The sequence below is a fragment of the Schistocerca nitens genome, chromosome 3 (assembly GCF_023898315.1).
Source record: "Schistocerca nitens isolate TAMUIC-IGC-003100 chromosome 3, iqSchNite1.1, whole genome shotgun sequence".
Classification (NCBI taxonomy): Eukaryota; Metazoa; Arthropoda; class Insecta; order Orthoptera; family Acrididae; genus Schistocerca; species Schistocerca nitens.
This window is the reverse complement of record NC_064616.1, coordinates 207322165-207339972: the sequence shown is the minus strand read 5'-3', so window position 1 is coordinate 207339972 and position 17808 is coordinate 207322165. Positions and strand designations below refer to the sequence as shown.

Here is a 17808-nt window from a genome sequence, read left to right as displayed (position 1 = left end):
AGCAACTGTCATTATTTCTTGTCAGCAACAAAGGGCACAGTATCAGCATGTGAGTTCAACAGGCAGATAGAGCGGTCTTACCAGCACACATTGATTATTTTATTGTGTGGCATGGTCGGCTGGGAGATTCTGGTGGGGAGAGGGGGGGTACGTTGGGTTGTGCAATTGTATTTCCCTCCTATATGAGACAGGTGTTTAATGCGGGCTGGCCGGGTAGTATGCATATTGATTCATTGACTTCTGTTTCTGAGAAACTGAAAATATACCAGTTACTGATGAATCATAAGGTGCTAGCCATACCGTGGTGGCCACAATCTGGCAACCACCACAGTCGAGTGTTTTCTCGAATACAGGTAGAGTGTGACAGTACTCTCCTCCCCCCCAACTCCATTCCTCCCCTCCCCCCCCCCCCCACCCACCCAGCTCCACTCCCTGACTCCGCTCCTTTCCCGTCTCGCCTCCCTCACTCCTCCACCCCTCGCCCTTCTCCCTTTTCTCCCCACATCTCCACCACCCACCACCCTGCCAACTACCCAACACATGATGATGATGTGACACATACAGTGCTGGCTGCTGCTGAGCTGTGCATGCATATGGTCTCAGATAGTTGCTTGCATCATGCTATTGAAGCAGCTATTCATCACACAGTGTGTATGTTATACAACAAATTTTATGATTTGTTAATGTGGTTCATGTTCACTGATGTAAAAAATGTGTTCCATCTCCTACCTCACACTATTGAGTATTGGCTTTTACTTTCTAAAGTAGCCAGTGTTCTTCCTCAGGGTTCAAACTATTTCTATACCAAATTTAATGAAAATTGGTGTATTGGCTTAGTCTTGAGGAGATAACACACACTTTCACATTTATAAATCTTTAAATTACAATATTTTCTCCTTCTGTGATTCGATTTTGATGAAAAAAAGTCTATATGTTGCACCAAGATGTGATCACGTTAGCTGTAAAAACCCAATGAACATTCATCTAACAGTTTTGGAGATTAGCATGTTCAAACAGTCGTACACAACAGTTTTAGTTTTATTATTAGTATATATAAACTAAATGTACCATCCCTGTCAAACTAGAGCTATACATATAAAGTGGTGCAAAATAGGTATTCGAAAGTTTTGTCTAATATGACATTATATGGGGTGATAGATTCTTGTTATCACATGTATGCTATAGCAGACAACCTGATATTTAACACAGAAGGTTTTCAAAGTGCTTTCCTTCTGTAGCAGTGAATGTGTTGGATCATGAACTGATTTCACTGATGACTTTATGAAGCACATCATTTTCGACTGCACCAATATGTCTAGAAATGGCAGTTTGAAGAACCCGGAGTGCTGTACATGCATTTTTGAAAACTTCTGTTTAGAGAAAGCTACAAAAAATATTGTACAGGTTGAGATCGAGACTATAGGTGGGCCATTCAACACTGTCCAGTGAACGATAAGGTGTCGAGGGCAACAGTTCGTGCTCTGAATGTTGCTGGAAGGAAATTGAAGTCATACGCAGTACAGTGTGGACGTTTTTCGTAGTGCACGAACCAGTAGTTTTGAGAAATTTGGTGGCAGCATGTGACTGGTACAAATTCACATTCCTGAGCTTGTCTTCTGTATTTGTTTGCTGTGCCAGTTCTCTCAATGAAAATGAGTCCATTAATGCATTGTGCACTGACTTTGCATCAAACAGACTTTTTGCAGTTGAAATGGAGCAGCAGTTTGAGTGTGTGGATTCACAGTACGCCACTGTCACCAGTTTGGTTTGCTGCTGTATCTGTGGAGATAGAAGTGTGTCTTGTCACTAAACCAGTTCTGATCCTTATCCATTGTTCAATTTTCAAAGGCCTCAGTCATCCCATTTGCAAAAGAACATTGCTACTCCACATCTCTGCACTTCAAAGGTTGGACAGTTGAATTATGTAAGGGACAAGATTATGTTCCTCTTTCATTACCTTCTTGAGAGACCATAATATCATCATGAGTTGCTCTAGTGCACCTCTCATGGATGTAGTGGGCTCCTTTTCAAATAGGGTGAGTGCATGCACTGCACTGTCTAAAATACTTAAGAGACCAGAATGCTCTTTTATGAGGCTATGCTTACACGAACATTATTGCAGGCTACCTGGATCCCTTCCCACTATATATCTTCCCCGATGGTGTCTTGTGCTATAGATGTGTGAGGTTAGCGGTAGTGAACTTGTATTGTTGTATTGGCTACCAAATTCACTTAATCTAAGCTCGATGGAACTCCCCCTGTGGGTTCAAGGGTTGGAACAAGCCCGATGTAATCCTGCCTGTCGTAAGAAGCGACTAAAAGGAGCCTCTCACTTTTTGGTCCTAGGAGTTCAAGTCCCATTCTATAGTTTGACCACACTGGACTCGCATTCGGAAGGACGATGGTTCAATCCCGCGTCCGGCCATCCTGATTTAGGTTTTCCGTGATTTCCCTAAATCACTCCAGGCAAATGCCGGGATGGTTCCTTTGAAAGGGCACGGCCGACTTCCTTCCCCATCCTTCCCTAACCCTATGAGACCGATAACCTCGCTGTTTGGTCTCTTCCCCCAAACAAACAACCAACCAACCAACCAACCAACCTATAGTTTGACCTGCCACTTTCAAAATTCTACAGAAGTGCGGGCCATGTGGGGAAGGACGCCTCACATGGTGCACAAGTTATCCATAGTGCTCTTAGATTCTATCTCCTGAATCTCTTGTTGTGGCTTTGCATCTCCATCTGCGCTTCAACTGTTTGGGCGAGGACCCTTTCCAGGGTATGTCATCTTCTGTTGTCTCCTGTCCTCTTTCGCCCCCATGACAATATTAGATTTCTCTGCGCCCAATATCCAGCATGTTAGCCAGTCCATTGTGGTGGGGCTGTCATGTGTCCATTTGCTGGTAGCCTCCTGACAACACAGTGATTGCACTTCTGCTGCCTGAGCTGTAAACTCACCACGTGTGCCAAGGAGTAAATGCTTGTCTTCCTGGGGCATCAGGACTCCTGGCAATGGCCATCATGCCAGTTGGCCTTTGCTGTGGCAGGGTGGTGGCCGTGGGGAGAGCCCCTGATCAAAGTGGGTGGCATCAGGGCGAATGTCCCGCAATGAAGCACACTGTCATCTCTTGCTGGTGACCATACTGCACCAGCAGTCTACAAGAAGGGCAAGATCGAACACAATGCCGACAGGTATGATGCTAAATCGTTTCCCTGCCTTGCTACACCATGGGAGGAACATAGGGCTACAGAACGGAGAGAGCCATATTCGCCTCAGTTCTTAGTCTGTAGCAGAACTGATGGGAACTCCTTTCTATGTACGAAGCCTCAATTTTTTGTTGAACACCTTGAGGATAAGTTTGGAGAAGTGACAGCGCTGTCCAAGATGCGAAACAGCGCAGTCTTGATTCAGGTAGCCTTCCCCAGCCCAATCCCGAGTGTTACTCGCCTGTGACAAGCTGGGTGATTTTCTTGTTTCCATTGCGATCTCCTCGTGCAGTCTGACGATGATCTCCATGCCAATTTAGATGTGACGGGGTGTTCATTTCATCCGGCGCGTTTACAGGGGACCCAAAGACAACAGGGTTGCTACTGGTGCCTTCATCTTGGCCTTTGAGGGTGATTCATTGCCTGAAAAGGTCAAGGTGATTACCGCTGTGATGTTAAACCATACAACCCTCCCCCTATGCAGTGCTTTAAGTGCTGGAAGTTCGGGCACATGTCTTCCCGCTGCACTTCCAGTGCTGTATGTCAAGACTGCGGACGTCCACTGCACCCAGATACTCCATGTGCGCCTCCTCCCACTTGCATCAGTTGTGGAGAGCACCACTCCCCCTGCTTGCCAGAATGCCCAGTACTCCAAAAGGAGTGGAAAATCATGGAGTACAAGACCATGGACCAGTTGACTTACACAGAGGCTAAACGTAAATTTGAAAGATTACACCCCATTGGGTTGACGTCGACATATGCTGCAGCTACATCAACATCACTGTCTCAAGTGCCAGTGGTTCCTCATTCAGTGCCACAAACTGTGGGCTCTCTGGGCCACCAGAGTACATCCGCCCCCTTGGTGGTAGGGGGCAAATCTTCCTCTGTTGTTCCCGAAGCACCTACTTCGGGAGCAAGGCCCCCCGCAGGGGACATCAGTCCCCTCCCCCCTGCTGGAGAAGCAACAGCCGCCTCCGGCTCCTCTCGTACGGAAGGGGTCCCTTGGGGCCCTTTCTCCCAAGGTCTCCACTAATGCCACGGCGGACACTCACCAGTGGCTTAAGGAGCCAAAAGCTGCTGGAAGAAGAGCTCCACGGTCTTCCTCTGTGCCTGAAACTGCTTCAGAGAAACCTTCCCTGCAAGCCCCTAAAGAGAAACGAGAGAGCTTTTAGGACGAGTCCAGTGACCAGCATCCTGGCGGAGGCTGGAGTGTCCCTCCATTGCAGGTCAGGCGTGTGCAACTGCTCGCCAGTTATGTTGCACATGTTCATAGTTCTCCAGTGCATCCGAATTACCGTCTCCTTTTCCCACCCAAGGCAGTTCATCTCCCACATCGACGACCCAAGTCAGGGCTTACAATTGCAGTTCGCGTCCGATCCCTTCTATCTGAACTGGAGTCCTTGGCTTTACCACTTATACTTGAGGTCCATTCACGTGCACCTCCATGGTGTACACCTAGGCTGCGGCTTTGCCTGGACCTTTCACATAGCCCAAAGGACTCAGTTCACCCTGCAGCTTTCCACTGTCACTTCCTCTCGATTCTTGACATGTACTGAGGCCATGAAGTGGTTTACACCGATGGCACGACGGCTGATGGTCACGTCGGCTTCCCATATATCCATGGAGGACATATTGAACAGCATTCCTTGCCTGATAGCTGCAGTGTTTTCACTGCAGAGATAGTGGCTATATCTCGTGCTCTTAAGCACATCTGTTCATGCCCTGAGGAGTCGTTTCTTCTGTGAACTGACTCCATGAGCGGCCTACAAGCTATCGACCAGTGCTACCCTCGTCATCCTTTGGTAGCGACCATCCAGGAGTCCATCTATGCCCTGGAATGGTCCGGTCGTTCAGTGGTGTTTGTGTGGACCCCAGGACACACCGGAATCCCAGGCAATGAACTTGCTGACAGGCTGGCCAAACAGGCAATACGGAAACCGCTTATGGAGATCATCATTCCAATAGCTGACCTGCGTTCGTTTTTACGTCGCCAGTTTTTTTGGCTTTGGGAGATTGAATGGCATAGTCTCAGTATGCATAACAAACTGTGTATTGTTAAGGAGACTATGTATGTGTGGCAGTCCTCCATGCAGGCCTGTCACAGTGACTGTGGTTCCCTGCCGGCTCTGCATTGGCCATGCTTGGGCGACCCATGGCTACCTCCTGCGCCATGAAGACCTGCCTCGGGTGTCAATGCAATGCCAGGTTGACAGCGACCCACATTTTGGTGCACTGTCCCACTTTGACTGCCCTGCGACGAAATCTTCGGTTACCGAACTCGCTGCCGCTAATTTTATCTGGCAATGTCTCATCAGCTGATTTAATTTTACATTTTATTTGTGAGGGTGAGTTTTATCATTTCATCTAAGTTTTAGTGCATGTCCTTTGTCTCTCTGTGTCCTCCACCCTAAAACTTTTAGGGTGGAGGTTTTAATGTGTTGCAGAGTGGCTGGCTTCTCCTTTTTATTCTCATGGTCAGCCAACCATGGTGATCTGTTTGGTTGTTTTAATCTCTTCTACCTGTTTCTTGCGTTTCTGTGGTTTTCTTCTCCCCTTGTAACCTCCCCCTCGCTTATCGACCTTAATGACAGTGAAACGTTAAACCGCGTGCACCTAATGGAAATTTGGGAAAAGCAATCATCACCGAAGTTAATTTGTCGGTAAACAGGGAGGAAAGGGTTACATCTAAATGATAGGAAAAATGCAAATGAAATTGGTGGAAATTTATTTTGAGAAAAGGGTAAAATTAATAAAGAAAGTAAATGTGCAGTCGTTACGTTAACAATTAATTGGCATTAATTAGATATTTGAGATTTGGGGAAAATTACGGTCGCCAGTCCTATGGACAACTACTATAATAACTGAAAATGAAAGATTAATGCACATATAATTAGCACTAAAAGTGTGGCAACTGAAGGTTGCCACGTGTTGTGTGAAAAATGAATGTTTGTCACAAGTAATAAATTTCACTACACTCTGACTTAATTTAGCAAAAGAATTAATAAAACCAGAAAATTGAAAGTTAATTTAGTGACTGAAGTTAATAGTGAGCTTTGTTTCTGAAGCACGACAAAATTCAGTAAAATAAGGTTAGTTTTGGGCTACCTCAACAATCATTTCAAAAGCTACTTGACTCTACGCAATTTAGAAATAAGAGGTTTAACTTTGAATTAAATGATTCTGAACAATTAACAATAGTAAAATTTAGTACGTACCAAGCTGAGCTGCAGTCACAGGTAAGCTAAAATATGGTAACAAAACCCGCACTCTTAATTTGTGCTTGTGTAATCTAAATATTGTAGCCAGCTATGAATACCTTAACTGAACTTTGAAATTAAAGCAGTGAAATGGAATGATATTACTTTAATGCGGGCGTTTGAATTTCAATGACACTCGGGTTCATTTCGGAAAAGGAAGGGACCCTGCTTGGTAATGCAATTGGGACAATGAGCTGTTGCTCATGCTAAGTTGCTGTAATTTTGTGGGGCAATGGAACAATTTTAAAAGCTGAGGTCTGCCATACAGTTCTAAAAATTTACATTCTTCCAGTCTTCCTTGTTGGTTGATTGAAGGTTTGAAGTCGTCAATCGAGGAGGTGGCGACAGTCACTCATTGTCAGCTGTCACTGTTGCAGAAGCTGGATGTTGGCGCGCCATCTTCTCAACATGGTCACCAGGTGAAACGGGCTCTTGATGTGCGCCAGCTAATGCTTCCCGTCCGCGGCACTGTGTCAGAAACTATCATAGCAAGTCGAGCGCAATTACGTGCTGCCAAACCCCAAAAGCGCGGCAACTCGCGGGAGCGTCACACAACACATCTGCTCCACCGCCCTACTCCAGCCAGACTCCCTCTTCCCCCGTTCCATGCGGCAGAGTTAACACTACCAAAGATCGTAAACACTTTGGTTCTCCACACGACCTATTGATGTATTCGTTCGATAGTATAGTTTTCCCTAGACAAGACCCAGCGTAAAAATACAAATAGTATTTACAAAACAAACCAATTATATAGTAAAACAATTACAATATATTAAGACACAGAAATGTCATATCTTCAGGTAACAAAATAAGTAAAAAAAAATTATAGTACAATAGATGGAAATAGAAGGATATGCATTTCTGGCATTACACCCTTTTGTCCATTTACATGTTTGTTGCCCTTCTGTCGTTCTTGTGGATTTTTCTTTCTCTCCTTTTTGTGTCGTCAGTCTAGCTTGTTTTATTCTCACCCTTGTGGCATTGTTTTATTCGGAACAAGGGACTGATGACCTAGCAGTTTTTTGACCTTAACCCCTCCTCCCCCCCCCCCCCCCCCCCGCGCTCCCCTGTTTTAAACACACCCTATGGAACGCATCTGTGATGCGTAAAAACTACCACTGATCCATAAATTATAGGAATTGCTTGACTGGCTCATAGACATCTGGTGCCACATTCCTCCAGAAACGTAAAAAGGACTTGTTGAATCTGTGTGGTGCCTTGGATTATTATCACAGGTCCCATGGAATACCAGACAAATGTCCCCTATAGCATAATATTGCTCCCAGCAGGCTGTGTCTGTGGCGTGGTTTGTGTGTAGAGTATACATTGGCCTGGATGACCATGTATCTGGGCACAACCAGGCAGTATGATCCTGTATCCAGTTTTGATAACCCTACGTCCACTGCAATGGAAGGGATGATATTCTTGGGTCAACATGGGAACTGGAAGGGGCCTTCGACTGCAGAGCCGCACGTTCAACAATGTGCACTGAATGGTGTACTCCAAAACACTTCCCACCAGGTGCTCAGCTTGGTGACCCCAGGTTCCTGAGCTGGGGACTGGTAAGCACCACCAGTCCTCTGTTACTAAGCTCCGGGCACGCTTCAGTGACCACTGTGTGCCACGGCAGTGTAATGTTGTGTGTTTTGTAGAACGGGAGTCTTTGGCTTCACCGCCTGGCCCATGAAGGAGGTACACAACTCCGTAAAAGAAACCTCAACCTCGAAGTGTGCTACATGCTGATGAGGTTTCATGGGATCCCTATGGATCGACCTCATCAAACAACTATTCCTGATGGGACGGGTGTACCATCCGGTAGTTCCTACACCCACTCATCAAAGGGAGCTAGGTTGGTCAGTCGTCCCAAGAAGTATTTGCAGAATCATAGTGACAGGACACTGGTGTGCTATAACACTTTCATTGTAATCAAGAGAACAGGGGGAATGTTTGAGAAGGTGTCCCTTTTCTATATTCACAAGGCATTGGAGGGTATTCTGGATCCCTAAAAAGTCTCTAATGACATTGTAATGGAACACTACTAGTTGAAACTGCTACTTCAAACCAACTATGTAAGCTTCTGGTGTGTAAGGCCTTAGATGACTATACAGTCAAGGCTGAGTTGCATAACATCCTGAACTTCTGTAAATGTGTGGTTACCTGCTCCGATATAATGGAGATGGACCCTGTGGAGTTACATGAAGAATGGAAAAATATGGGCATCACAGAAGTGCAGAATTATATGAGGAGAATCAATGGCACATTGTAAAAATCTGCAGCATGTATTCTAACATTTAGCACTCAATGAGCTGTGAGCCTCAGCTACCACTTGCTCCAGGGGTCAAATTATCGAGTGACTTGCCCATTCTTAGAATATCTGCCTTTTGAACTGTGGTCAGGTGAAACACGTTTACACCGTTGAAGGGTGTTTTTCAATCATTGACCTTTGTTTTTGCTCTCCAGCTATTGCAGACTCGGTTCAGTGGCAAGTGGCTACAGGTTTCCTTTCTAGTGATCGCTTCCCAGTGTGGACCTATCTACTGATTTGGATGGTGGTCAACAGGAGACAATGAAGGTGGATGATTGAAAGTGCAAATTGGTTTCAGTAAAGTTGACAGGCTATTTTTGAACAAAAGGATTGTGCACAGGAGATGGTGGCCCATATCACTTGTGAGTCCAATGGGCTGCTGCAGGGTCTGTCCCCCAGTCTAGCAACCGCCTCAGACAATAGCCTGTATCTTGTTGGAATGATGACTGTTTCTTGGAAATCAGAGCCACATGAAAATTTCTGGGGCACTTCGAACACCATCCAACTACAGAAAACCCACATGCCTTCAGATCCACGAGAGCACATGCAAGGCAAGTGATAAAAATATGGAAGAGGGATCCCTGGCAGGAATTAACAACATCCATTAAGTGGTCCACTTCCACTGCAAAAGTTTGTGAATGAATAAGACAGATTTCAGGCAAGGCCAGTACACATCCCCATACAGCCTTGGCAAGGAATGGGATCTTGGTGGATGCACCTAAAAACATGGCTCAGGCTTTAGCTGAACACTTTTGTACAGTCACTGTGTCATCCAGGCAAGCTCCTGCTTTTCAGGTGTCCTGTAGGACTGCAGAGATGATGAAGCTCCATTTCTTCTTGCATAATGAGGAAATCTAGAACATTCCATGTTCCATGTGGGAACTGGAATCAGCTCTGTCCGTGGCCATACACACTGCACAGGACCTGATGAGGTTCATTATGCCATGCGCTGTCATCTGTGCCCTGAAGCAGAAGGGCAGCTCCTCTCTTATTTCAGTTAGATCTCGTTTGATTGATAGTACCCCATGACTTCGAAGGAGGCAATATTAATGTTCAAGAAGTGGGGTTCTCCAAGGCAGTGTACTTAGTGTCACATTGTTTGCCATTGCTGGCAGTGGCATTTCCTCAACAGTCATGAGCTCTTCGTTTGTGGATGACTTCACAATCTTCTTTTACTCCTCTGATCTTATAATGACGAGGCAGCTACAACTGCCCATCAGGAGGCTGGGAACCTGGGCCAAGACAACTGGTTTTCGGTTCTCACCAGAGAAGACCACATTTGTCAGTTTTAACCGTACTATTTGAAGTTTTATCCAACCAGTGCTCACAAAGGGAGACAATATTTTACATTTTTGGTCTTATTATTTGACTCAAAATTAACTTGCCTCTTACACATGAAAGACCTACAAACAAAGAGTTTCCAGTTTTTGAATATTTTGAAATGCCTTAGTGGAAAAGTATGAGGAGCTGAGAGGTTCTGCCTCCTGCAGTTTTATAGGGCATTTGATTGATCATGTTTAGATTATGGCAGCATGGTCTGTGGATTAGCCCCTATTTCCTACCTCAAGATGTTAGATGGTGTCTACCATGAGGGCATTCGAATATTGACTGGACCAGCCCAGTGCGGAGTCTGTGTGCAGAGGCTGGTGAACCACAACTCTAGATTCAGCTATGTATCCTTTGGCTTGACAGGCACTGAAAATCCCAGTATCACCTCAGTCATTGCCATTTAGTGCAGTGGTCCAACCCAACTTTGAACGGCTGTTCAGGAATTGGCCACATGCGACCAAGCCATTCGGGATATGTGCTACTGACTGTCTAAAGAATCTGGATCTGTCAGACCCCCGAATACAGAGCAAGGGATGGAACGCATTGCCACCTTGGTGTCTTCAGAGGCCCAAAGTGGTTTTAAGCGTGACATGGTACAAGAAAAATTGTACTCCAGATTACGTTTTTACAAATTTTTTCTTCGATTTTAAGTACATACCACAGTTTTATCATTGTTCATGCAGCTGGATCCCAGCAAGAGATTGTCCTCAGTTGTTCTGCTGTTTTCCCTGATAGGATTTTCAAAGTGCATCTTCTGGAAAAATTTACAAATTATGATGCGGAGTTATATGGCATTATGATGGCACTGGAGAGGATTCACTCGGTTAGTGCACTACAAACACTTCACCAAATATATCGAGTAGACCAGTTGATTCGGCTCATCTGTCCGGCCAGCACAAGTGCAATTTTCCCTGTTAAATACATCTGCTTTAAAGAAAACAGCATCAGGAAACTTGCTTTCTGGACGCACCTCATACATTGCACTTTCTAACCCCCCCCCAACAAATTAAACTATTTCATTTCCAGTTCCTAATACTAATTTTGCATGATCCTCCCATTTTGGTATGCTGTAAAGCATTTATCATCTCTCTCTCTCTCTCTCTCTCTCTCTCTCTCTCTCTCTCTTTTTTCTTTCTTTCTTTCTTATCCCAGATTTTCATTGTGTGCCCCACTCATCACTCACAGAACATCAGTGCAATATTAGTTCTGCCCATGTATGGGTCAGCATTGCCACATCAACAGTCTGATTGCATCATTAATTTGTGCACAAAAGGTAGCAGTGTTATTGACTGGTGTTGTGTACATGGTATCCTTTACATAACCCCATAAAAGGAGAAGTCTAATGGCATGACAGTAGGAGAGCATAAAGGCCATGCGATGTGACCATGACAACCCATCTGTGCCTCAGGAAATGTTGTTCTGCACATCCCGCACAGTCAGACTCCAATGTGGAGGTGCACCATCATGCTGGAAGATGGACAGCTGCAGCTCTTCTCTCTGTGGTAACAGGAACTATATGAGCATGCTCAAGTAAAAATTTCATGTTATGGTTTTCTCTGCGCGAAGAAAATTGGATATATCACACTATGATGCATAAGGCCACACCAAAAATTAAGCTTTTGACTACTGCTGATAGGTTCATCTATGCTGTGTGGGTTTTTGGCATCCCAAATCATAATCCTGTGGTGATTCAAATGTCCAGAAATGTCGAACATTTCTTCATCTGAAAACACACATTTTTTGATTCGGGAGTCATTGTCAGTTGCTCGTGGTGCCCTGCCATACTGGCACTGATAATTTTATAGTACTGTTGTCACAGATTTGGATTCTGCATACCATATGACACATTGTGCCTTCTGCTGGTCTGCCACAATTTTGATGCACTCATAGTCAAATCTGCTACAAAAGGCAAGGAAAAACTTTGAGATCCGCTAAACATTTTACAAGAAACCACAATTCTGTATCTAAAATAGTTCCCAAGCTCCAATTTTTTTAAATGATTGTGGGTCTTCGTGGACACACTGTATTATTACTAAATATTTGCAGGAGGTAACATGCTCAAGACATTCTCCACTACTCTTATAATCAGATCAGGCTGTTTCTCTTTGTTATCTTGCATTAAATACACTATGCTATGTGTAAATTTTGTCAAAGACTTTCTGCATTTCTGTATGATTGTCCAACGACAGTATTTTCCAGTAAACAACAGCATTCTCAGAAAACACACTTATATTTCTCTTGATCCAAGCTCATAAGTAGTTTGTGCACATTGAGAACATTAGAGGTAATATTACACTTCCTCGGGCACACTCTATGTAGCGAACTTGCCTCTTAATACATCTTTGGAGGCTGTGGCTGCCTGGATAATGGAATTTGAGGATATTACCATCTGCAATTTTACCTCCTTCCCAATGGTGACTTGTCTCAGAACATATTATTTGCATTGGTTTCATAGCTCCTCCTCCTCCCCCCCCCCCCTCCATCTGCTAATCTTGGGTGATTTCAACGTCCATAACCCTTTGTGGGGTGGACCACAATCACCGGCAGCAGTAAAGACCTCAAAAACTTTCTGGCACAATATGACCTTTGCCTCTTGAATACTTGTACCCCCACACACTTCAGTGGTGCAAGAAACTGTCTAGGCCATTTATCCCCTAGTTGCAATCCTTGTCTTCTCCCATCCACCCACTAGAGAGTCCACAATGACCTGTGTGGTGGTGATCACTTCCCAATCTTCCTGTCCATCCATCAGTGTCACTCCTTTGGGCTCCTGCTCAGATGGGCTGTCACCTGTGCTGATTGGGGTGCTTTTGCCTGTGTTGTTGCCCTTAGCTCCCCGCCACATGGAGATATCAATGAGGTAGTCCAGAATACAACTACAGCCATTCTTTTGGTAGCTGATTTAGCGATCCCCTGTTCCTTGGGCCCACCTCAACAGAAATTGCAGAGGCTATTAGAGACCGTAGGTAGGCTCATCAGCACCATAAGTGGCACCTATTGATGGCCTCATTGTCTTTAAGTGGCTCTGTGACCACGTCTGCCACCTAATAAAATGACAGAAGCGAGAATGCTGGGAACGGTAAGTTTCAACCACCAGCCCTGTTCCTTTGCTTCCCAGGTTTGGACTCAGATCAGATGTCTCTATGGATACCAGACACCTGCGCGTGTACATGGTATTACCTTGAATGGCACTGTTTACACTGACCCAGATGCCGTTGCTGAACATTTTGCTCTACATTATGCTCATGCCTCAGTGTCTGAGAATTATCAACCTTCCTTTTGTGTTCTAAAACAATGGATGGAGCAAAAGCAATTATCTTTCACTACATGCCACCTGGAGCCACATAATACTCCATTCAGTGAGTGTTAATTCAACAGTCATAGCCCACTGCCATTATACAACCCTGGGGCCAGACAGCATCCACAACCAAATGATAAAGCACCTACCGGTGGATTGCCAGCATCATATCCTTGCCAGCTTTAACCACATCTGGAGCGAGGGGGAGTTAGTTCAGCATCACCCTCAGCACTGCAAATACTGGATCTAATACACCACTGCGGGGATTGACTTGTGACAAAAGCCTTCGAACTAGCCCTGTGAACCACGTATTTGTGGTGGCAGGGGTCCCTCTGCTATGGATCAGGCACCAACAACAGCTTGTCAATTATGCTACCCATGTTTGCAGCTCCCCTAAGCGTCCGAACTACCGTGTTCTCTTTCCAAAAACGGAAATTCATCACCCACAATTGTGGCCCAATCCGCATCTGGCCAGACCTATCTGACCTCCAATTGTTTCCTCTTCCCCCTGTCCTCCGGGCCCACTCATGTACTCCATGGTGCATCCCTCGGGCACAGCTTTGTCTTGACCTATCACAAGGTCCAAAAGGCTCAGTCCCTCCCGGGGCCCATTGCCACCAATTTTTCTCAACCCGCAGCGACTATTTGAGCAGTTTGCAAGCTCTTGACCAGTATTACCCTAACTATCCCTTTGTCATTGCTTTTCAGGATTCCATGTATGCCCACGAGCAATGTGGATGCTCAGTGACCTTTGTGTAGACCCCAGGGATCCCAGGGAATGAACTCGCTGATAGCCTTGTCAAAGTGGCTACCAGCAAACCAACTCTTCAGATCAGTATTCTGGGGAAAAACCTCTGATTGGTATTATGTCATCAAGTTTTAGGAATACAGAATGGCTCACTCTTCAGAGGAGACTATGGATCTGTGCATGTCCTCCATGCAGGCGACTGACTCGTGGTCATCTCCTCTGTCGCGAAGACCCACCCCACTGTTGTCATGGTTCCCGTTTGATGGTGGTCCACATTTTGCTGGACTGTCCCAGCCTAGCTGCCCTGTGGCTTTCACTTAATCTCTGTGACTCACTACCCATGGTGTTAGAAGATCATGCCTCAGCAGGTAGTTTTAAGTTTTATTCATGAAGGGGCCTTTTACCACAGTCTTTGAGGGAGAGCCGCTTAACCTCATTGGCCCATTGAGTGGTTTGCAGAACACTCTGTTGCCTCCACTGCCCAGACCGGACTGCAGCTGTCTGGGCTTGGTGTTCCAGCCTGATCCTCACCCTCACCTGTTCTTTTACTATTCTTTCCCCCTGTTGTTCATCTTTTGTCTCTGTGTGCTTCTCTTGCCCTATCTGTGTTGCTAGTATTTCCTAGGCAATTTCTAAGTGGAGTACCTTTGGTAAGTGGTAGGGTTGGTTGATGTATGTCCCTTCATTGCAGTCTGCTCTCAGGGGCTTCCAGTTGCTCCCTAGATGGGGCACCTAGCTTGCCTTTCTTACTCTCTCCCCTTTCTTCTTTTTGTCACTTACCGTGCCCTCATTGATCTTTTGTAGACATTGGAGTCTTCTTTTCCTGGGTTTTGCACCGTAGGCACTCTCTGATGTACAGTCACGTCGACCTGTCTGTTAGAGGAAAAATGGACTCGTGACCTATTAATTTGGTCCCTTTAATCAACCAACCAACCACACCCAATGTTACTAACATTTCTTTGGAACATTTGCCATCTAGCATAATATCCATTATTGTATCAGTCAAACATTGAGGCAATCATATATCTCTAACCATACTCCATAAAATTGTATTTAGGTTAGTAGTTGACAACATAGTAATGTGTCAATGTCTTTTGGAAATCTGGGAAGACAGAATCTACCTATTCACCTGTGTCTATTGGTTGTATAAGCAAAGTGAGCTTTTCTCATATGAGCAATTTTGCTACAAGCCATGCTGATTGTTTGGCGGAAGCTTGTTTTCTCCAGGAAAGTAATAAAATTTAAGTGTAGACTATGCTCAAGGATCATGTGACAGACAGATGTCAGCGATAGTGGTCTGAAATTCTGTGCATCTGATATCTTGTTCTTTTTGCAACTGAGTGTGGCCTGTGGTCCTTACCAGTCATGCAAGATTGTTTGCTGTGCAAGAGATTCTCGATAAATATCAGCTAGGAATGTATCTAATTTGGGAGCATACAGCTTACCAAACACAAATACTCCATTTTCCTGATGACTTTCTTGCCTCAGTAATCATTGTTTCTGTAATAGTGTCGGGTCACTAATCCTTTTGTTTGTGACACTGTGAAAAAGGTAAGGTCTGTACCCTAAAATGTATCTTTTGGATATGGAGTGTCAGATTAATTGTTAGAGGCAGTAGCCAGCCAGTGTATTAGGTATTACTTCTTGAGGCTGTTTGTCCTTATTGCCAATAAAATATTTGTAGTTCTTCAAGTTGATACTGGTATGATTAGTCACCATCTACAACTGCAGTGTGCTAGGGGCATTTCTATACCATGAAGTTTAGGCTGTTTTTGAATGACTGTGAGTGACTTGTCTAAATCCACAGAAACATCAGATTTTGAATCTATGTTCACTGACCACTGGTGCTCTTGTCCATCTTAGTCATTTTAGACCTCACTAGACTTAATATTTGTACTTAATACTATAACCATTCCTTCTCCCACAGAGTCTACAGTATCTTTCTGATATACTCTCATGTGTTGTCAGATATTTAGTTGCATGCTACTCCTGGTTTCAACCCACTACCATTTCCTGTTATGGTGTAGGGGCAGCTGCTACAAAGACACACACTTGAATTCTGGGTCTTCCCTGTGTTGAATACGTCACTCTCTCCACCCTAATTTCATCTTTACTTTTCTTGAAACAATGTTGCACAATGTCAAACAAACGTATAGTTACAAGTAGGAAAATACTTTTGTCCAGGACAAGTTCTGTTGACATCTGACTACAGCTGTGCAGTTATTTTGTATTAATCTGTTTTACCTTAAGCCCTGCATCTCATTGTATGATCTAAAGAGAATCTATCAGTATGAGAAGAAATGAAGAAAATTATAGTAATGGATTCATATAAGTGACACCAAATATTCAGCATTGCCTAGTAAATAATGTTCTTTCATATTTTTATTTCTGTGCATTAAAATTGTGGTAAAAATGTTACCAGGTGAAACACATGAATTGCATCCTCCATCAGGAGACCAACCAGGAATTGTTGTCCACATCTGTGAGGAGTCAGATTCTGGAACTCAGCACCCAAAAGGTCGAATAGTGCAGACACGATGCCCAGAACACAAGTGAATAACTGAGTAGAAGGCTGTAAAAATTTAATTCTAATGAATGTTGCATGTTTTAATCGATATTGCATGACATGACTACTGATTTTAAGATAAAATTATAAGTGTGATTCATTGTACATATTTGTGTTTCTGATACTTTGAACTGTATGTTGTATTGTAAAATGGTAAATGTATTTGAAAGAACTGGAAGTCATACTATGCAGAACAAGTATTAACAGCCTGAATTGTATAGTTCTACAACTTACTTTATAATTACATCTTTGTGAATGTAGGATAACAGGCTTGATGCATAGGTGCACCTTCCTAAACTAGTCCAAATCTCTAATTCACCTAAGAAGTTTCATAGTCTGTGTATTTATTTTTGGGAATAGGATGCTTAACTTAATTGAAAATGTAAGAATCGGTGCGTACATATGTTTTTGTAAATATATTCACATATATACACATTTCAGCATGGGAATACCCTGTTCTCCAGTAAACTGTCAATGGATATCAATATGTGTGGCACAGAATTTTTTGAGTGTACTGAGCTTTGCTACCTATCACAGTGATTTAAATTGTCAGTTCATAAAAGATGGTGGTTTGGATATTGTAAATGTGTTCTGTGTTGTCAGTTTATACATAATATCATAATTATTAAATGTTATGTTGCAGAAGGTAAGCCAGGGTTTCCATGGGCGTTGATTAGTTTTTCTTACAAGTGTCACTACTACCAGTTGTGTTGCTGATGTTGTCGGATGGGGGGGGGGGGGGGGGGTGCGGCAGCTCCTATGTTTGAGTGAAACTCTGGTGTGTAAGGTGTAAATGGAACAAATAATAATTAAATAGAAGAAGAAAGAAATAGCAGCAATTATCTTGTTACTTGTGTTAAAATTGTCTTGATCATGTGTCTTCTCGATATGTACATTCATATAAGTATTGTTTTTGTGATATATGGTTGTTTATTGTGCTGTTGCTTTTAAGGCTCTACATGAACTACAGAGTGCTTTTTTCTCTTCCCTTCAATGAAGTGATCCATTCATCAGGTAAATATATAATGTTTGGAAGGAATACTAGCACTCATGTGATATGTCTTATTGGCCTTCATCAAAAGATGTGAAGGGAAAATCTA

General features: G+C 43.9%; 1 protein-coding gene across 1 annotated transcript in view; it reads left to right on the top strand.

Moving 5' to 3' along the window:
• The window catches only part of LOC126248158 (protein sarah), a 47522-nt gene extending 30095 nt beyond the window's left edge, over positions 1 to 17427 (top strand). The window contains exon 5 of the mRNA XM_049948903.1: positions 16565 to 17427. Coding sequence (XP_049804860.1) covers positions 16565 to 16698 — 134 coding nt within the window. The 3' untranslated portion in view covers positions 16699 to 17427. The remainder of the gene's footprint in view (positions 1 to 16564) is intronic.
• Positions 17428 to 17808: the final 381 nt, after the last annotated feature.